Source organism: Pseudophryne corroboree, chromosome 5, assembly GCF_028390025.1.
Source record: "Pseudophryne corroboree isolate aPseCor3 chromosome 5, aPseCor3.hap2, whole genome shotgun sequence".
Classification (NCBI taxonomy): Eukaryota; Metazoa; Chordata; class Amphibia; order Anura; family Myobatrachidae; genus Pseudophryne; species Pseudophryne corroboree.
This window is the reverse complement of record NC_086448.1, coordinates 328,860,678-328,883,115: the sequence shown is the minus strand read 5'-3', so window position 1 is coordinate 328,883,115 and position 22,438 is coordinate 328,860,678. Positions and strand designations below refer to the sequence as shown.

General features: G+C 47.5%; 1 protein-coding gene across 2 annotated transcripts in view; it reads right to left on the bottom strand.

Annotated features, from left to right (window-relative positions):
* Window positions 1-22,438, bottom strand: part of DPY19L1 (dpy-19 like C-mannosyltransferase 1) — a 595,286-nt gene that overhangs the window by 251,809 nt on the left and 321,039 nt on the right. Inside the window, exons 10-11 of one of the 2 annotated variants that reach the window (XM_063922533.1) lie at window positions 10,198-10,275; window positions 6,108-6,194 (exon numbers count right to left, since the gene is read on the bottom strand). In XM_063922533.1, coding sequence (XP_063778603.1) covers window positions 6,108-6,194; window positions 10,198-10,275 — 165 coding nt within the window. The remainder of the gene's footprint in view (window positions 1-6,107; window positions 6,195-10,197; window positions 10,276-22,438) is intronic. The other variant, XM_063922534.1, reaches the window with a different exon arrangement.

Below are 22,438 nucleotides of genomic sequence, written 5' to 3'. Positions count from 1 at the left end.
GCTATGACTGTGGGAAATAAAAAAAAATAAGATTTTACTTACCGGTAAATCTATTTCTCGTAGTCCGTAGTGGATGCTGGGGACTCCGTAAGGACCATGGGGAATAGACGGGCTCCGCAGGAGACATGGGCACTTAAGAAAGAATTAAGATTCTGGTGTGCTCTGGCTCCTCCCTCTATGTCCCTCCTCCAGACCTCAGTTAGAGAAACTGTGCCTGGAAGAACTGACAGTACAAGGAAAGGATTTTGGAAATCCAGGGCAAGACTCATACCAGCTACACCAATCACACCATATAACTTGTGATAAACTTACCCAGTCAACAGTATGAACAACAACAGAGCATCAGTTCAACCCTGATGCAAAAATAACATAGCCCTTATTGCAGCAATAACTATATACAAGTATTGCAGAAGAAGTCCGCACTTGGGACGGGCGCCCAGCATCCACTACGGACTACGAGAAATAGATTTACCGGTAAGTAAAATCTTATTTTCTCTAACGTCCTAGTGGATGCTGGGGACTCCGTAAGGACCATGGGGATTATACCAAAGCTCCCAAACGGGCGGGAGAGTGTGGATGACTCTGCAGCACCGATTGAGCAAACAATAGGTCCTCCTCAGCCAGGGTATCAAACTTGTAGAACTTTGCAAAAGTGTTTGAACCTGACCAAGTATCAGCTCGGCATAGTTGTAATGCCGAGACCCCTCGGGCAGCCGCCCAAGAAGAGCCCACCTTCCTAGTGGAATGGGCTTTAACTGATTTTGGCAGCGGCAATCCAGCCGCAGAATGAGCCTGCTGATTTGTGTTACAGATCAGGCTAGCAATAGTTTGCTTTGAAGCAGGAGCACCCAGCTTGTTGGATGCATACAGGATAAACAGCGACTCCGTTTTCCTGACTCTAGCCATTCTGGCTACATAAACCTTTAAAGCCCTGACCACATCCAGTAACTCGGAATCCTCCAAGTCACGAGTAGCCACAGGCACCACAATAGGTTGGTTCATATGAAAAGATGACACCAATTTTTGTCAGAAATTGTGGACGGGTCCGCAATTCTGCTCTATCCATATGGAAAACCAAATAGGGGCTTTTATGTGACAAAGCCGCTAATTCTGACACACGCCTAGCCGAAGCCAAGGCTAATAGTATGACCACCTTCCACGTGAGATATTTTAACTCCACTGTTTTAAGTGGTTCAAACCAGTGTGATTTAAGGAAACTTAACACCACGTTAAGATCCCAAGGTGTCACTGGAGACACAAAAGGAGGCTGAATATGCAGCACTCCCTTTAGACACGTCTGAACTTCTGGTAGAGAAGCCAACTCTTTTTGAAAGAAAATGGATAGGGCCGAAATCTGGACCTTAATGGAGCCCAATTTTAGGCCCAAATTCACTCCTGACTGTAGGAAGTGAAGGAAACGGCCCAGCTGGAATTCCTCTGTAGGAGCATTCCTGGCCTCACACCAAGAAACATATTTTCGCCATATACGGTGATAATGTTTAGCTGTCACGTCCTTCCTAGCCTTTATCAGCGTAGGAATGACCTCGTCCGGAATGCCCTTTTCTGCTAGGATCCAGCGTTCAACCGCCATGCCGTCAAACGCAGCCGCGTTTGGAACAGACAGGGCCCCTGTTGCAACAGGTCCTGTCTTAGAAGAAGAGGCCACGGGTCCTCTGTGAGCATTTCTTGCAGATCTGGATACCAGGTCCTTCGTGGCCAATCTGGAACAATGAGGATTGTTCTCACTCCTCTGTTTCTTATTATCCTCAGCACCTTGGGTATGAGAGGAAGAGGAGGAAATACATAGATCGACTGGAACACCCACGGTGTCACCAGGGCGTCTACCGCTATTACTTGAAGGTCTCTTGACCTGGCGCAATACCTCTGCATTTTTTTGTTGAGGCGGGATGCCGTCATGTCCACCTGTGGCAGTTCCCACCGATATGTGATCTGTGTGAAGACTTCCTGATGAAGTCCCCACTCTCCCGGGTGGAGGTCGTGTCTGCTGAGGAAGTCTGCTTCCCAGTTGTCCACTCCCGGAATTAACACTGCTGACAGAGCGCTTACGTGATTCTCCGCCCAGCGAAGAATTCTGGTGGCTCCTGCCATCGCCACTCTGCTCCTTGTGCCGCCTTGGCGGTTCACATGAGCCACTGCGGTGATGTTGTCTGACTGAATCAGAACCGGTTGGTCGCGAAGCAAGTGCTCCGCTTGACGTAGGGCGTTGTATACGGCCCTTAGTTCCAGGATGTTGATGTGAAGGCAAGTCTCTTGACTTGACCACAGACCTTGGAAATTTCTTCCCTGTGTGACTGCTCCCCACCCTCGGAGGCTAGCGTCCGTGGTCACCAGGACCCAGTCCTGAATTCCGAATATGCGTCCCTCTAGAAGGTGAGAACTCTGCAGCCACCACAGGAGTGACACCCTGGCCCTGGGGGACAGGGTGATTAACCGATGCATCTGAAGATGTGATCCGGACCACTTGTCCAGTAAGTCCCATTGGAAGGTCCTCGCATGGAACCTGCCGAAGGGAATGGCCTCGTATGATGCCACCATCCTTCCCAGGACTCGAGTGCAGTGATGCACTGACACCTGTTTTGGTTTTAATAGATTCCTGACCAGTGTCATGAGCTCCTGAGCTCTCTCTATCGGGAGATAAACCCTTTTCTGGTCTGTGTCTAGAATCATGCCTAGGAAAGGCAGATGAGCCGTAGGAACCAACTGCGACTTTGGAATATTTAGAATCCAGCCGTGTTGCCGTTACACTTCCAGAGAAAGTGATACGCTGTTCAGCAACTGCTCTCTTGATCTCGCTTTTATGAGGAGATCGTCCAAGTACGGGATAATTATGACACCTTGCTTCCGCAGGAGCACCATCATTTCCACCATTACCTTGGTGAAGATTCTCGGGGCCGTGGAGAGACCAAACGGCAACGTCTGAAATTGGTAATGACAATCCTGTACCGCAAATCTGAGGTACGCCTGATGAGGTGGATAAATGGGGACATGAAGGTATGCATCCTTTATGTCCAGAGACACCATAAAATCTCCCACTTTCAGGCTTGCGATGACCGCTCTTAGCGATTCCATCTTGAACTTGAACCTTTTCAGGTATATGTTCAGGGATTTTAAATTCAATATGGGTCTGACCGAACCGTCCCGTTTCGGGACTACAACATGGTCGAATAATAATCCCCTCCTTGTTGAAGGAGGGGAACCTTGACCACCACCTGTTGAAGATACAATTTGTGAATTGCAGTTAACACTATTTCCCTCCCGTGGGGGGAAGCCGGCAGGGCCGTCGGTGAGGGGGCATCTCCTCAAAGTCCAGCTTGTATCCCTGAGACACAATATCTATTGCCCAGGGATCCAACAGGGAGTGAACCCACTTGTGGCTGAAATTATGAAGACGTGCCCCCACCGGGCCTAGCTCTGCCTGTGGAGCCCCAGCGACATGCGGTGGATTTTGTAGAGGCCGGGGAGGACTTCTGTTCCTGGGAACTAGCTGTGTTGTGCAGCTTCTTTCCTCTGCCCCTGCATCTGGCAAGAAAGGACAGACCTCGGACTTTCTTGTTTCTTTGTGATCGAAAGGCTGCATTTGATAATGTCGTGCTTTCCTAGGCTGTGCAGGAATATAAGGCAAAAGATCAGAATTACCAGCTATAGCTGTGGAGACCAGGTCCGAGATCCCTTCTCCACACAATCCTCAGCCTTCCATATGCCTCTTAAGTCGGCATCACCTGTCCATTGCATATTCTACAGGACACGTCAAGCAGAAACTGACATAGCGTTGACTCTAGAACCCAGTAGACTAATGTCTCTTTGGGCATGTTTTATATATATATATATATATATATATATATATATATCTATCTTAAGACAGCATCTTTAATATATATATATCTATATATATCTATCTATATCTATATATATATATATATATATATATATATATATATACATACTAGGGTCTCAATCTCAGCTGATAAGGTACCTGTCCACGCTGCTGCAGCGCTATAAACCCATGCCGACACAATCGCCGGTCTGAGTAGTGTACCAGAATGTGCACGCTATCTGCAGGATCCCTGAGGATAGCTGTTAAGTCAGGGCTACCTTTTGGGCAAACGTGACACCCTAGGGGAAGATTCCCATCGTATCCTGGCCCTAGTAGGGAAAGGATACTCCCTGAGAATTCTTTGTGGGAAACTGCAGTCTCTTGTCTGGAGATTCCCGCTCTTTTTCATCATGAGAGGAGGGAAATTTACCTCAGCTTTCTTCCCCTTAAACATGTGTTCCCTTGTATCAGGGACAGATGAGTCATCAGTGATATGCAAATCATCTTTTATTACAATAATCATATATTGAATACTTTCCTGCCATTTTGGCTATAACTTTACATTATCGTAGTCGACACTGGAGTCAGACTCCGTGTCAATATCAGTGTCTATTATTTTGGATAGTGAGCATTGAGAGACTCTGAAGGTCTCTGCGACATAGGGACAGACATGGGTAGATTCCCTGTCTGTTCTCTAATCTTTTGTGCAATAAATTCACCTTAGCACTTAATTACACATATCCAAACAGGTGTCAGCGTTGTCGACGGAGACACCCCTCAGACACACATTTGCTCCATCTCCAACTTAGGGGAGCCTTTTACCTCAGACATGTCGACACACACGTACCGACACACCACACACTCAGGGAATGCTCATCTGAAGACAATTCCTCCACAAGGCCCTTTGGAGAGACAGAGAGAGAGTATGCCAGCACACACCCCAGCGCTATTAACCCAGGAATAACACAGTAACTTAATGTTAACCCAGTAGCTGCTGTTTATATTGATTTTTGTGCCTAATTATGTGCCCCCCCTCTCTTTTTACCCTCTTCTACCTTGTATCTGCAGGGGAGAGGCTGGGGAGCTTCCTCTCAGCTGTGCTGTGGAGAAAAAACACGGCGCTGGTGAGTGCTGAGGAAGAAGCCCCGCCCCCTCGACGGCGGGCTTCTGTCCCGCTTAAATATACATTTTCTTGGCGGGGGCTCATACATATATACAGTGCCCAACTGTATATATGTGTACTTTTGCCAAAAGAGGTCCATATGCTGCCCCCCCCCCCCCCCCCCTGCGCCCTTACAGTGACCGGAGTATGTGAGGTGTGTTTGGAGCAATGGCGCACAGCTGCAGTGCTGTGCGTTACCTCATGTGAATAACGGAGTCTTCTGCCGCCGATTTCGAAGTCTTCTTGCTTCTCATACTCACCCGGCTTCTGTCTTCCGGCTCTGGGATCGGACGACGGCGGCACGGCTCTGGGATCGGACGACGAGGGTGAGATCCTGTGTACGATCCCTCTGGAGCTAATGGTGTCCAGTAGCCTAAGAAGCAGGACATAGCTTCAGAGAGTAGGACTGCTTCTCTCCCCTCAGTCCCACGATGCAGGGAGTCTGTTGCCAGCAGAGCTCCCTGAAAATAAAAAACCTAACAAAATACTTTCTCACAGCAAGCTCAGGAGAGCTCACTGAACAGCACCCAGCTCGTCCGGGCACAGATTTAAACTGGGGTCTGGAGGAGGGACATAGAGGGAGGAGCCAGAGCACACCAGAATCTAAATTCTTTCTTAAAGTGCCCATGTCTCCTGCGGAGACCGTCTATTCCCCATGGTCCTTACGGAGTCCCCAGCATCCACTAGGACGTTAGAGAAAGAAAAGAAAAAAGGGCCACAAAAGTAACAAGACTTAAGGTGCATACACACTTCCAGAGAAAGTAAACAATGTCGCTTATTTTCACCCTTCATGAGCAACGTCATTTACTTTCTCGGCAAGTGTGTATGCCGGCGACGACCAGCGATGCGCAGCACCGCGGGTCGTTAATGAGCACTCGCTGTCTGCTGTGCATGCAGCTCAATTTGGACTGTCGTCCAAGAGCTACATGCACAGCCCACCGCCCGGCCGCGGCAACACTAGACGTCGCATAGTGTGTACCCAGCTTAGAAGCAAATACATTCGGAAAACAAGAAATAAAACAAGTAATACGATGCAGTAGTAAATAATTATTCTAAACAAAAAACAAATACATGAAGACACTTTATAATATATTCATGCATATTACTTACACAAATAACTATTAGAGAGGATGCATAATAGGATGTCAAGAGCATTGAATTCCCAAACATCAATATAAAGCACAGTGCCAGTGAAACCTATAGATAAATACAAAACCATTATCTGAAAAAAATATACAAATAAAAATCTAAAAACACATTTACACTGCAGTACTGTAATATTTTGCTGAAACAAAAAATGCAACTGCCATGATATTTATCCATTTCAAAGAGATTTGTAAAGACCGACTGTGTGAGTATTTTAGGGCAGGTGGCATAGGGGTATATGCAATTCACGGCGAATTGCGGCAAATTATCGCCGTTTTTTAATTCGACACAATTCGACAGGTGAATTCCGGCAGGTGGCTGCCGGAATTCACCATATTCAATGAAAAACGGATTCGACAGTCCCGCGGGCGAAAAACGGCCGATTTGCCGCAAATTACAAAAAACGTGAAAAAACGGGAAAAACCCGGAAAAAAATGGCGTGGGGTCCCCCCTCCAAAGCATAACCAGCCTCGGGCTCTTCGAGCTGGTCCTGGTTCTAAAAATGCGGGTTAAAAATTGACAGGGGATCCCCCGTATTTTTAAAACCAGCACCGGGCTCTGCACCTGATGCTGGTGCAAAAAATACGGGGGATAAAAAGAGTAGGGGTCCCCCGTATTTTATACACCAGCATCGGGCTCCACTAGCTGGACAGATAATGCCACAGCCGGGGGTCACTTTTATACAGCGCCCTGCGGCCGTGGCATTAAATATCCAACTAGTCACCCCTGGCCGGGGTACCCTGGGGGAGTGGGGACCCCTTCAATCAAGGGGTCCCCCCCCCAGCCACCCAAGGGCCAGGGGTGAGGCCCGAGGCTGTCCCCCCCATCCAATGGGCTGCGGATGGGAGGCTGATAGCCTAGTGAAAAATGTCAGAATATTGTTTTTTTCCAGTAGTACTACAAGTCCCAGCAAGCCTCCCCCGCAAGCTGGTACTTGGAGAACCACAAGTACCAGCATGCGGGAGAAAAAACGGGCCCGCTGGTACCTGTAGTACTACTGGAACAAAAATACCCAAATAAAAACAGGAGACCGACACCGTGACAAGTACAACTTTATTACACACTGCCGACACACTTACCTATGTTGACACGCCGACTGCCACAGTCTCCGACGATCCGAGGTACCTGTGAAAAAAATTAGACTCACCTCAATCCAGTGTCCGGGAGATAATCCACGTACTTGTTAAAAAAAAAACACGAACACCCGTACCAGCGGACTGAAAGGGGTCCCATGTTTACATATCAGACCCCTTTCCCCGAATGCCGGGACACCACGTGACTCCTGTCACTGAGGTCCCTTCAGCCAATCAGGAAGCGCTACTTCCGTGGCGCTCACCTGATTGGCTGTGCGCGTGTGACCTCAGACAGCGCATCGCAAAGCCTCTCCCATTACTTTCAATGGTGGGAACTTTGCCGTCAGCGGTGGGGTTACCCGCGGTCAGCCGCTGACCGGCGGGTGACCCCATCGCTAGCCGCAAAGTTCCCACCATTGAATATAATGGAGAGGCTTTGCGATGCGCTGTCAGCTCAGACGCGCACAGAGCCAATCAGCAGAGTGCAAGGACGTTGCGCTCGCTGATTGGCTTACGAGACCTTTCAGTGACAGCTGTCACGAGGGGGTCTCTCTGCATTCGTGGAAAGGTGTCCCATGTGTCAACATGGGACCCCTTTCAGTCCGTGTGGTACGGGTGTCCGGTTTGTTTTTTTGACAAGTTCGTGGATTTACCTCTGGACCATGGATGAGGTGAGTGTATTTATCTTTTCTTTTCAGGTACCCCTGGATTCTACTTGGAGAAGAGGACCGATGTCGGCGTGTGAACATAGGTAAGTATGTGTGTGACGACGTATGAAATAAAGTTTTACTTTCACGGTGTCGGTTTCCTGTTTTTATTTGGGTATTTTTTTTCCAGTAGAACTACAGGTACCAGCGGGCCTGTTTTTCTCCCGCATGCTGGTACTTGTGGTTCTCCAAGTACCAGCTTGCGGGGGAGGCTTGCTGGGACTTGTAGTACTACTGGAAAAAAACAATATTCTGACATTTTTCACAAGGCTATCAGCCTCCCATCCGCAGCCCATTGGATGGGGGGGACAGCCTCAGGCTTCACCCCTGGCCCTTGGGTGGCTGGGGGGGGGGACCCCTTGATTGAAGGGGTCCCCACTCCCCCAGGGTACCCCGGCCAGGGGTGACTAGTTGGATATTTAATGCCACGGCCGCAGGGCGCTGTATAAAAGTGACCCCCGGCTGTGGCATTATCTGTCCAGCTAGTGGAGCCCGATGCTGGTGTATAAAATACGGGGGACACCTACTCTTTTTGTCCCCCGTATTGTTTGCACCAGCATCAGGCGCAGAGCCCGGTGCTGGTTTTAAAAATACAGGGGAACCCCTGTCAATTTTCCCCCCGCATTTTTAGAACCAGGACCAGCTCGAAGAGCCCGAGGCTGGTTATGCTTTGGAGGGGGGACCCCACGCCATTTTTTTCAGGGATTTTACCATTCCATCCAAAAAAAAAATAAAAAAAAAATATTATTTTTAAAAATATATAAATAATACTTGTGCCTCCAAAAAAGACAAACCAAGTACCTAATCCCTTCTAATATAAATAGATATGATATTACCAAGAAAAAAAAACACAAAAAAAACATGTTTTAAATTTTTTTTATTAGTTTCACCCTCCAAAGTGTGTCGGATTGAAAATGACGAATTTACTGTCTAAAAGCACTGTTGTCGAATTTCCAAACTTCCATTGAATAGGCTTTGGTCGAATTGCAGCATGTGTATCATTGCAAAAAAGTCGAATTTGTCAAAAGTCGAATTTCAAAAAGTCGAATTTTGAAAGTCCGTTTTTTTTGTCGGAAAGTACTGAATTGCATTGTCGAATTTTTTTTTTTGGCGAAAAATTCACGAAATTCGACAATTTCGGGAATTCGACCGCAATTGCATATACCCCATAGGCTTTTCAAATACTTTTGTCTTGCGTCTATAAAGCAGTGAAGTATTATGAAACATGGAGGAAAACAAACAAGAATGCATTGTAAAACTGAAAAGTAATGCTGGCCACTTGAAAAGGATCACATTCACCAGTCACCTAAAAGCTCGGCAGCATATTAACAGACAACTATAGAAGTAGGAACACTGTCACATCATCTGACGGATATAGAAGTCTAAAGTAATCAATAAAATAATTTGAGTTTGAATAAGCATAGATTTTAAATTGCATGCCTTTAAAATGGTTATGGATTGCTATAGTTAAATGGAATCTACAGAGCGGAATAAGAGCCACTCTGAACAATGGTCAGCATGCTTTACACTAACTGTTTGCTGTTTTACATTTTAACCTCAATCCTGCCGGGAAACAGTGTCTTCTACTTCGTAAATAAACCCCATAGTGCCTAGTGACCTCGTGTTAACCCTATATCAATGGATACACATGTATTTCTGGCTAGGGGACTCAGGGTCGACACCCATTGGTCGACAGTGGCTAGGTCGACACTAAAAATAGGTTGACTCGGCCATTAGGTCAACACGAACAAAGTCGACATGAGTATGTTTTTTGGTGTTGTTTTCTTTTCGTCAAGTGACCGGGAAACCCAATTAGTGCAACGCGTCCACTTGCATGGCTCGCTTCCCCCGCCATGCTGCGGACAGGTTACTGTTCCCAATCGTAGTCCACGTGGATCGTAAAGTATGAAAAGGTCCAAAAAATTAATAAAATGTGAAAAACTCATGTCGACCTAATAGCCGTGTCGACCATTGGGTGTCGACCCAGAGTCCGGATACCATATCACTTACTTTATGTGGTTACTAGGTTGATAACTTAATATACTGTAAATGGCAGGAACGGTTATGTAAAACCTTGCTTTGAGTTTACCATATTTTTTTAAGATCAACACTTATTTCATAGATTAGACCATAAATTATTAACGTAACCATAGACTTGACAGAATAATGAACATATATTTTATAATAATACCCTGATTTCTGCAAGTCTCCCTTTTAAAGCATTTGTAGATAACTACATTAAAAAAAAAAAGAATGCCTATAACATAAACTTACTATGTGTGTGTACAATATATTCAAAAATTTCTCAGAGTCCAGGTAACCAACAAGATAGATAGCAAAAAGTGAGGCAATCTGAAAAAGACAGAAAATTAGAAATGCACATATATTATAAGTAACTAACACATTACAAAGACTACACATTACAAAGATTACACAGACAGATGCATCTGTCAATGTTTAGGGGCAGATTCAATTAGACACGAATCATGATGATTTGATTTCCCAACTTTTCCATGTACTTCACATGGGTCGCCCACGGTAGAATTAATGTGCAACATCTGTGGTTTCTAATTGAACTGCATCGGAATTGTGAGTGCATGTCATGAAAATATCCCTCTAAATATGCGTAATGTTAACTCGCAAACACAGGGCACTGAACCGGCAGATAAGCTGTTGCTTATATAAAAACACAACAATTCAGTTAATCAATTAATGGGCATCCAGAAGGCTTTAATAACAACAGTTTTTTTTTTAAATCTAATTTGCTATTAATCCCTTCGCTCTTGAGGTTTTTTTCACACTTGTGCGAAAGATCTTTATTCACATTTGTGCTCATCATATTCCAACATCAATATTATAATTTTTTTCTTTTTCAGTATACTGTATCTTCAGAAAATACCATAACTCTTCTTACTTTTTCGAACCCACCAAAAAGAAAGAAAGAATTATGGAAAAACTCAACTACGTTAACTCCTTTTCTCCAGGTCCATGGTCTCCACTAAAGTTAACGTTGGGATGTCCCAAAGCAGTTGAAATAGGGAGGGAACGCTCCTAAGCAGAAAGAAGGATATTGAAGCCAAAGGCTGCATCCAGAGAGGCAAACATATCAGAGGCATAGAACCTAGAAAACGTGTGGGCAGAAGACCATGTAGAGTTGTTCAGCAGACACTCCGCGTCGTACTACCCACGAAGGACCGAGAGAGTGAATAGAGTGAGCAGAGACTGTACTTGGAACAGGAAGAGAAGCCTGCGTGTAAGCCTGTGAGATGGTCATGCGGAGCCAACATGCCAATGTTTGCTTATTGACAAGCTAGCCCTGCTTGTGGAATCCACAGAGGATAAGGAATCTGTCTTCTAATGGAACTAGTATGGTCCACATAGATCCTGAGAGCATGGACCACATCTAATGAGGCTTCCTTTTGTGAAAGACCACGTTCCTGGAAAGCCGCTACCGCAATTGGTTTGTTGATATGGAATTTAGACACTACCTTAGGTAGGTATCCACGAATACTGCCCGGTCCTGGTGGAATATCAAAAAGGGAGAGCGACAGGAGAGAGCTCCCAAGTCAGAAAGTCTTTGTGCTGAAAACATAGCCAGGAGAAAAAAAGATTTTACTCACCGGTAAATCTATTTCTCGTAGCCCGTAGCAGATGCTGGGGACTCCGTAAGGACCATGGGGAATAGACGGGCTCCGCAGGAGACTGAGCACTCTAAGAAAGAATTAGTACTACTGGTGTGCACTGGCTCCTCCCTCTATGCCCCTCCTCCAGACCTCAGTTAAGGAAACTGTGCCCGGAAGAGCTGACATTACAAGGAAAGGATTTTGGAATCCAGGGTAAAACTCATACCAGCCACACCAATCACACCGTATAACTCGTGATAACATACCCAGTTAACAGTATGACAACAACAGAGCATCAAACAACAGATGCCAACATAACATAACCCTTTTATTAAGCAATAACTATATACACGTATTCCAGAAAGTCCGCACTTGGGACGGGCGCCCAGCATCCACTACGGACTACGAGAAATAGATTTACCGGTGAGTAAAATCTTATTTTCTCTAACGTCCTAGTGGATGCTCCGTAAGGACTCCGTAAGGACCATGGGGAATATACCAAAGCTCCCAAACGGGCGGTAGAGTGCGGATGACTCTGCAGCACCGAATGGGCAAACACAAGGTCCTCCTCAGCCAGGGTATCAAACTTATAGAACTTTGCAAAGGTGTTTGAACCCGACCAAGTAGCTGCTCGGCAAAGTTGTAATGCCGAGACCCCTCGGGCAGCCGCCCAAGAAGAGCCCATTTTCCTGATTTTGGATGCGGAAAACCAGCCGCAGAATGAGCCTGCTGAATCGTGTTACAGATCCAGCGAGCAATAGTCTGCTTTGAAGCAGGAGCACCCAGCTTGTTGGATGCATACAGGATAAACAGCGAGTCAGTTTTCCTGACTCCAGACGTCCTGGCTACATAAATCTTCAAAGCCCTGACTACATCAAGCAACTTGGAGTCCTCCAAGTCACGAGTAGCCGCAGGCACCACAATAGGTTGGTTCAAATGAAAAGATGACCCCACCTTCGGCAGAAATTGTGGACGAGTCCGTAATTCTGCCCTGTCCATATGGAAAACCAGATAGGGGCTTTTACATGACAAAGCTGCCAATTCTGACACACGCCTAGCCGAAGCTAAGGCCAATAGCATGATCACTTTCCACGTGAGATACTTTAGCGCCACGGTTTTAAGTGGCTCAAACCAGTGAGATTTCAGGACACTCAACACCACGTTAAGATCCCAAGGTGCCACTGGTGGCACAAAAGGGGGCTGAATATGCAGCACTCCCTTTACAAACGTCTGAACTTCAGGAAGCGAAGCCAGTTCCTTTTGAAAGAAAAGGGATAGGGCCGAAATCTGGACCTTTATGGACCCTAATTTTAAGCCCATAGTCACTCCTGACTGTAGGAAGTGCAGGAACCGGCCCAGCTGGAATTCCTCTGTAAGGGCCTTCCTGGCCTCACACCAAGCAACATATTTTCGCCATATACGGTGATAATGTTTTGCTGTCACGTCCTCCCTAGCCTTTATCAGCGTAGGAATAACTTCATCCGGAATGCCTTTCTCCACTAGGATCCGGCGTTCAACCGCCATGCCGTTAAACGCAGCCGCGGTAAGTCTTGGAACAGACAGGGCCCCTGTTGCAACAGATCCTGTCTGAGAGGCAGAGGCCATGGGTCCTCTGTGAGCATTTCTTGCAGTTCCGGGTACCAAGTCCTTCTTGGCCAATCCGGAACAATGAGTATTGTTTTCACTCCTCTTTTTCTTACGATTCTCAGCACCTTGGGTATGAGAGGAAGAGGAGGAAACACATAGACCAACTGGAACACCCACGGTGTTACTAGTGCGTCCACAGCTATCGCCTGAGGGTCTCTTGACCTGGCGCAATACCTTTGTAGCTTTTTGTTGAGACGGGATGCCATCATGTCCACCTGTGGCAGTTCCCATCGATTTGTAATCTGTGTGAAGACTTCTTGATGAAGTCCCCACTCTCCCGGGTGGAGGTCGTGCCTGCTGAGGAAGTCTGCTTCCCAGTTGTCCACTCCCGGAATGAACACTGCTGACAGTGCTTGCACGCGATTCTCCGCCCAACGAAGAATCCTGGTGGCTTCCGCCATCGCTACCCTGCTTCTTGTGCCGCCCTGGCGGTTTACATGAGCCACTGCGGTGATGTTGTCTGACTGAATCAGCACCGGTTAGTTGCGAAGCAGAGGCTCCGCTTGACTCAGGGCGTTGTATACGGCCCTTAGTTCCAGGATATTGATGTGCAGACAAGCCTTCTGACTTGACCACAGCCCTTGGAAGTTTCTTCCCTGAGTGACTGCTCCCCATCCTCGGAGGCTTGCATCCGTGGTCACCAGGACCCAGTCCTGTATGCCGAACCTGCGGCCTTCGAGAAGGTGAGCACTCTGCAGCCGCCACAGAAGAGACACCCTGGCCCTGGGGGATAGGGTGATCAGCCGATGCATCTGAAGATGCGATCCGGACCACTTGTCCAACAGATCCCACTAAAAGGTCCCCGCATGGAACCTGCCGAAGGGAATGGCTTCGTATGATGCCACCATCTTTCCCAGGACTCGCGTACAGTGATGCACAGACACCTGTTTTGGTTTTAAGAGTTCTCTGACCAGAGTCACGAGCTCCTGAGCCTTCTCCGCCGGGAGAAACACCTTTTTCTGGTCCGTGTCCAGAATCATGCCCAGGAAGGGCAGACGAGTCGTAGGGATCAGCTGCGACTTTGGAATATTCAAAATCCAGACGTGCTGTTGCAACACTTCCTGAAAGTGTGCTACGCTGATCAGCAACTGCTCTCTGGACCTCGCCTTTATGAGGGGATCGTCCAAGTATGGCATAACTGTGACACCCTGCTTTCGAAGGAGCACCATCATTTCCGCCATTACCTTGATAGGCAACGTCTGGAATTGGTAATGACAGTCCTGTACCACAAATCTGAGGTACTCCTGATGAGGTGGATAAATGGGAACATGCAGGTAAGCATCCTTTATGTCCAGAGACACCATAAAATCCCCCTCTTCCAGGCTTGCAATGACCGCTCTGAGCGATTCCATCTTGAACTTGAACCTTTTCAGGTAAATGTTCAGGGATTTTAAATTCAATATGGGTCTGACCGAACCGTCCGATTTCGGAACCACAAACATTGTGGAATAGTAACCCCTTCCATGTTGAGGGAGGGGAACCTGTACCACCACCTGCTGGAGATATAATTTGTGAATTGCCGCTAACACTACTTCCCTTTCTATGGGGGAAGCAGGCAGGGCTGATTTTAGGTAACAGTGAGGGGGCATCACTTCGAATTCCAGCTTGTATCCCTGAGACACAATCTGTATAGCCCAGGGATCCACCTGTGAGTGAACCCACTGGTGGTTGAATTTTCAGAGACGCGCCCCCACCGCTCCCGGCTCCACCTGTGGAGCCCCAGCGTCATGCGGTGGATTTAGTGGAAGCCGGGGAGGACTTCTGTTCCTGGGAACTAGCTGTATGGTGCAGCTTCTTTCCTCTACCCCTGCCCCTGGCAAGAAAGGACGCTTCTCTGACTTTCTTGCCTTTTAGTGATCGAAAGGACTGCATTTGGTAATACGGTGCTTTCTTAGGCTGTGAGGGAATATATGGCAAAAAATTTGACTTCCCAGCTGTAGCTGTGGAAACTAGGTCCGAGAGACCGTCCCCAAACAATTCCTCACCCTTGTAGGGTAAAACCTCCATGTGCTTTTTAGAGTCGGCATCGCCTGTCCATTGCCGAGTCCACAGGACCCTTCTGGCAGAAATCGACATTGCATTTATTCTAGAGTCCAGTAGGCAAATGTCCCTCTGGGCATCCCTCATATATAGGACAGCATCTTTTATATGCCCCAGGGTCAGTAAAATAGTATCCTTGTCCAAGGTATCCAGTTCCTCAGACAGTGTATCTGTCCATGCTGCTACAGCACTACACATCCAGGCCGACGCAATTGCCGGCCGCAGTATGGTACCTGAATGTGTATAAACAGACTTCAGGATACCTTCCTGCTTCCTATCCGCAGGATCCTTTAGGGAGGCCGTATCCTGTGACGGCAGGGCCACCTTCTTAGATAAGCGGGTCAGAGCTTTGTCTACCCTAGGGGAGGATTCCCAGCGCATCCTGTCCGTTGGCGGGAAGGGGTACGCCATAAGTAACCTTTTGGAAATCAGCACTTTCCTATCAGGAGAATCCCACGCTTTTTCACATAACTCATTTAACTCATGTGAAGGGGGAAAAGTCACCTCTTGCTTTTTCTCCCCAAACATATAAACCCTCTTGTCAGGGACAGGGTTTACCTCTGATATGTGCAATACATCCTTCATAGCTACAATCATGTAGCGGATGGCTTTAGCCATTTTAGGCTGCAATTTTGCATCATCGCCATCGACACTGGAGTCAGAATCCGTGTCGATATCTGTGTCAACAATATGGGATAGTGGGCGCTTCTGAGACCCTGAAGCTGTAGGATCAGGCATGGGCTGAGACCCCGACTGTCCCAAGGCTTCAGCTTTATCCAACCTTTTATGCAAGGAGTTTACATTATCATTTAACACCTTCCACATATCCATCCAATCAGGTGTCGGCGCCGTCGGCGGGGACACCTCATTCATCTGCACCTGCTCTGCCTCCACATAGCCCTCCTCATCAAACATGTCGACACAAGCGTACCGACACACCACACACACAGGGAATGCTCTATATGAGGACAGGACCCCCACAAGGCCTTTTGGAAAGACAGAGAGAGAGTATGCCAGCACACACCCCAGCGCTATATGACCCAGGAATCACACAGTAACTTAGTGTTTACCCAGTAGCTGCTGTATATATATGATTATTGCGCTAAATTTATAGCCCCCCCTCTCTTTTTACCCTCTTTCTACCGTGAGTCTGCAGGGGAGAGCCTGGGGAGCTTCCTCTCAGCGGAGCTGTGAAGAGAATATGGTGCTGGCGAGTGCTGAGGAAGAAGCCCCGCCCCCTCAGCGGCGGGCTTCTGTCCCGCGATTTGGTGTAAAAAATGGCGGGGGCTCATGCATATATACAGTGCCCAGCTGTATATATGCTGCTTTTGCCAGGAGTTACTCAATTGCTGCCCAGGGCGCCCCCCCCCCTGCGCCCTGCACCCTACAGTGACCGGAGTGTGTGGGTTAGTGTGGGCGCAATGGCGCACAGCTGCAGTGCTGTGCGCTACCTCATGTGAAGACAGGAGTCTTCTGCCGCCGATTTTGACGTCTTCTTGCTTCATCCGCCGGCTTCTGTCTTCTGGCTCTGCGAGGGAGATGGCGGCGCGGCTTCGGGAGCGGACGACCAAGGTTAAGTTCCTGTGTTCGAACCCTGTGGAGCTAATGGTGTCCAGTAGCCTAAGAAGCGCAACCTAGCCGCAGTTAGTAGGTTTGCTTCTCTCCCCTCAGTCCCACGTAGCAGAGAGTCTGTTGCCAGTAGAAGCTCTCTGAAAATAAAAAAACCTAACTAAAATACTTTAATAGCAAGCTCAGGAGAGCTCACTAAAATGCACCCAGCTCCTTCCGGGCACAGATTCTAAGTGAGGTCTGGAGGAGGGGCATAGAGGGAGGAGCCAGTACACACCAGTAGTACTAATTCTTTCTTAGAGTGCCCAGTCTCCTGCGGAGCCCGTCTATTCCCCATGGTCCTTACGGAGTCCCCAGCATCCACTAGGACGTTAGAGAAACAAAGTCTTAGCGATGAGCCACTTCAGGTCCAGTGTCTCCAGGAGTTTGTTGTAAGGTCCGAAGAACCAAGGACAGATCATACGGCGCAACTGGAGGGACAAATGGAGGTTGTATCCGGAGTACCCCCTAAAGGAAGGTACACATATCAGTAAAGGAGCCAGCCCCTTCTGGAACCAGACGGACAAGGTCAAGACCTGGACCTTCAAAGAAGCCAGGCGAAGACACATGGTGAGACCCGCCTGTAAGAAGGCTAACAGTCTAGGGATCCTGAGAACTTTAGGGTCGTAGTGATGATGAGCACACCACTGAAAGTAGGCCTGCCATATCCAGTGATATATGTGGGCTGAGGCTAGTTTCTGAGCCTGAAGATAGTTTGAACCACCACACTTGCAAAGTTTATTGCCTTAGGAGGGATGTGTCAGGAGCTTCAGTTCCGGATGGAGGCAGGGCATCTGAGAGAGCAGGTCTGGACGAAGAGGCAGAAGGAAGAGCTTGACTATGGAGAGATGTAGTAGATCCATGAACCAATGACATCTGGGCCATGCTGGAGCCACCAGTATGATTGTGCCACCATCCTCCTTGAATTTGCATAGTACTCTTAGAAGGAGAGACACTGGAGGGAAGATATAGGCCAGATGAAAGGTCTATGAGTGCGTCCACGAAGCTTACTTCCAGATCTCATGTCCTGGCCCCGTACACTGGAACCTTGTGGTTATGTTTGCAGGCCATAAGATCCACGTCTGGAAGGCCCCATTTGTGTAGCAGAGTCTAAAAGATATCTAGGTGTAGAGACCACTTTCCGGTGGGAATATCCTGTTGACTGAGAAAGTCCGCTTCCCAGTTGAGGACTCCCAGAATGAAGATTGTGGAGATGGCTGGAAGGAGGAGTTCCGCCAAGGCGAGAATCAGTCACTGCCGCACAGCGAGTGCCACCCTGTCGATTTATATAAGCCACTGTTGTGGCATTGTCTGACTGGATCTGCACCATAGAATCATGTAGGAGGTCCTGAGGCATTTGAATGGCCCTGTACACTGCCTGAAGATCCAGGACATTGATCAGGAGATCCCTTTCTGCAAGATACCAGCGTCCTTAAAAGGATTGACTGTCCATGACAGCTCCCCACTCTCGGAGGCTGGCGTCCGTGGTGAGGAGTGCCCACAGTGGAATTAGAATGGCCGCCCCTTGTCCAGGTTGGACGTGCTAAGACACCAAGTGAGGGACAGCCGAATAGCTTGTGGCAGTATCACAGTCTGGGATTTGATCTGTGTTGTTAGACCATTCCATTTGGTGAGTATCAGGTGCTGAAGAGGAATGGAGTAAAAATTGTGCGAATTCCACCATGTCGAAGACTGAGATCATGGAGCCCAGTGTCTGCATTGCCTAATGGACGGAGACCTGTGGACTGTGAAGTAGGCTGCAGATGCACAATTGCAATCTTGTCCTGAGGGAGGGATGATGAACACTGGCGTACAGTAGGGCTCTGAGGCAAAGCATCCTCTTAGATGGGATGAGCGAGGATTTGGCCCAGTTGATTAGCCATCCACGGCTCAGGAGAAATTCCATGGTCAACCGTAGGTGACATTCCAGCATCTCTGGAGACTGCACCAGAAAAAAAAAGAAAAAAAAAGAGGTCATCCAAGTAAGGTAGTATTCAAATTTCCTACAGTCAGAGTCATGAGCTTGTTGAAACACCCTAGGAGCTGTGGACAGTCCAAAGGGTAGGGCATGGAATTGGAATGCTGATGTAGGATTGCAAATTGGAGATATTTCTGATGAAAGGGTGCTATAGGTACATGCAGGTAAGCATCCTGTATATCCATGGAGACCATATAATACCCAGGTCGCATAGCCAGGGCAATGGATCGGAGGGTCTCCATATGAAACTTGGGGACCTTGAGGTATTTGTTCAGCAACTTCAGATTCAGAATAAGACAGTACAACCCATTTGGTTTGTGAACCAAAAAGGAGTGTAGACTAGAACCTCTGTACCTGTTGAGGCTGTGGCAAGGGATAACGACCCCTGACAGTAGTAAGGAGTGAATGACTACTTTCAGTGCCTGCGCATTGCCAGGGTCGGTTACCGGTGGGGTAGGAAGGTATTGTCCGGCAGGACGCTTCAGGAAGGAAAGGGCGTACCCGTGAGAGAGCACTTCTTGGACCCAGGCGTCGGTTGCGACTTAACGCCATGTGTGGGTGAACTGAAAAATTCAGCCTCCCACCCTGGGGTCTCCCAGGCTGAGGACCACCCCATTAGGCTGAGGGTTTGTCCTCTGGCTTGATAGGTGAACATTTAGCAGCCAAGCCTGCTTTGCCTTGGGTTTGGAGGTCTTGACTAGACAATCGTGTAAAGGTCTGACCTTTACATGATTTACAGGAGTTTGCCTGTGTACGGTAGAGCTTCCAGGGACTTCTTGGCATCTGAATCCGCCTTCCACAAGCGGAGCCACACAATGCGACGAGATGCAATGGAAACAGCCAAAGCCTTAGAGCAGAGGTTCCCAAACGCGGTCCTCAAGGCACCCCAACAGTCCAGATTTTGGGTATATCCATGGCTCAGCACAGATGGTTAAATCAAATTGACTGAGGCGCTAATTAAGTCACATGTGGGCAAGCGGGGATAAACTTAAAACCTGGACCGTTGGGGTGCCTTGAGGACCGCATTTGGGAACCTCTGCCTTAGAGGATAACAGAGCAGTGTCCAAAGCTACTTCACCGATTTAACAGGCCATGTCTCTGATATTAGCAAGCAGAGACAATTGGTCCTGAGTGGGATCAGATGTGAAACTATGTTCCAGGTTATCGGTCCAAGTCTATATGGCTTAGCCACCCAGGCTGTAGCCGTGGCCAGTCTGGCTGATACTCCTGTAAGGGAGTATAGAGATTTTAGGCACGCATCCAGTAGTTTCTTAAGACAGGATGCAATTGGAATAGGCAGAATGGAACTTTTAATCAAATGTGTTACATGAGCATCCACCATAGGTGGGATTCTCCCACTTTGCACAATTTGATGTCGGTAATGGGTAGAAGGAGCTGAGCTTTTTAAGAACCGTACGTTTTTTAGAAGGTGTCTTCCATGCTTCGTGCATAGCTTCTGAGAAGTGCCCAGAGTGTGGAAACTCAGCAAGCACTACCTTCTGCCGTTTGCGCAGATAATCTTTAGTTGGAGGGGCCAGTTCAGCACCTTCAAAATTGAAATGAGAATTTGGCCGCCCTACTTAAAGCCACATTAAACTTTGGTGGGACCTCTTCATTCCCCGAAGGGGATTCCGCATCCGAAATTTCAGCTTGATCAGAAGTAACTGATGATTACTCCGAATAAGAGAGAGGAGTAGATTGAGAGGAAGGCACATTACGTTTAGTGGCAGCAGGAAAAGGTACCCTGACCCTACACCATGTTGTGGAAAGCAGCAGAGGACGCAGCCAAACCCATTATAGAGTTAGAGAATGAGTCCAATCATGGAGGAGGGACGGAAGGGGCAGCAGTTGCCTGATAAACAGGCTGTAATGGCTGTTGGAAACCCATAGGGGGAGCCATTGAGATCTGCAGTGCTTGTGGCATGCCCACAGGGAAAGCCACAGGTGGGATAGCAATATGGTCAGCAAAGAAGAGAAGGAAGCCCTTGGGGACTGGGGGGCTGAGGTGCTAGGAGGCACGAGACAGGCTGTGCACTGACCATCCTGTAATAAATCCCGCGGTAAAACTTCCATGTTACAGGTAATACATGCTACTAATATAGGAAATGGTCCGCACAAAACATAATTCTTAATACATGATATCAAACAGTCTTATCCCATATCCAATTTTTTGGAAATCATAAGGAATTATCCTATTACTATATCACTGTTGCCACACTGGGGGTGCTCCCTGGAATAAATTAGTCATGTAAACAAAAGAAAGAAAAAATATTCTAATATGGGGCACTCATGGGACTGATTGTATACAATTTGATATATATATTTGAGATGTTAATGTGGTAGAACTCCCCAGCACAGAAAATATTATTTACATGAAGATGTAACCTTTATTATTGTCTGTTTAAAATACTAAGTTAAGAGCTTGTGAAGTATTAAAAAAAAATATACTTTATGGTAAGAACTTACCGTTGACAACGGTATTTCTCCTATGTCCACAGGTTCCACAGGATAACAATGGGATATGATGGAGCGATAGCGGATTGGCACCAGACGATCACAAGCTTTCAGTCCTCCCAGGATGCAACGGGCCCGTCCATATATCCCCGCCCACTGGCTCAGGCAAATCAGTTGGATTCCAAAGCAATTAGGCAGGAGCATCATGTAGAGCCATATTCAGGCGAGAAGAACACACATGCACACCTTTCCGTACAAGAAGGGAGAGGTTTAGTGAGTAGAAAGATCCTCAATTCAGGTGCGTCAGGGTGGGATCCCTGTGGAACCTTTGGACATAGGAGAAATACCATTATCAACGGTAAGTTCTTACCATAACGTATATTTCTCCGGCTGGGTCCACAGGTTATCCACAGGATAACAATGGGATTTCCCAAAGCAATTTTTAGTGGTGGGGACGCTCCTGATTGGACAGGAGAACCTTACACCCGAATTCAGCGTTATGAGAGGCAAAAGTATCAAAGGCATAATGTCTAATGAATGTGTTAATGGAAGACCATGTGGCTGCCTTACAAATCTGTCCTGCTGAAGCACCATGTTGTGCTGCCCATAAAGGACCTACCTTACGTGTAGAGTGAGCAGAGACATTAGCCGGAACAGGGAGATCAGCTCAAGAATATGCTTCTGAAATAGTCATTCAAAGCCATCTTGCTAGTGTCTGTTTAGTAGCAGGCCATCCTCTCTTGTGAAATCCGTAGAGAATGAAAACTGAATCTGTCTTTCTGATGGCACTGGTACGATCCACGTAGATCCTTAATGCCCGGACTACGTCCAGCGACGCTTCTCCCGCAGAAAGTCCAGATACCTGAAAAGCCGGGACTACAATTTCTTCATTAAGGTGGAATTTAGATACCACCTTAGGAAGATACCCAGACCTAGTTCTGAGCACTGCTTTATCTGGATAAAAAAAAATCAAAACAGGAGATTTACATGACAGCTCTCCTAAATCTGACACTTCTAGCTGATGCCATAGTCAGTAGAAATAGAACTTTAGCTGTCAACCATTTAAAATCCACTTTATTAAGTGGTTCAAACTGAGCAACTTGAAGAGCTTTGAGAACTAAACTTAAGTCCCAAGGCACTGTAGGAGGAACAAAAGGCGGTTGAA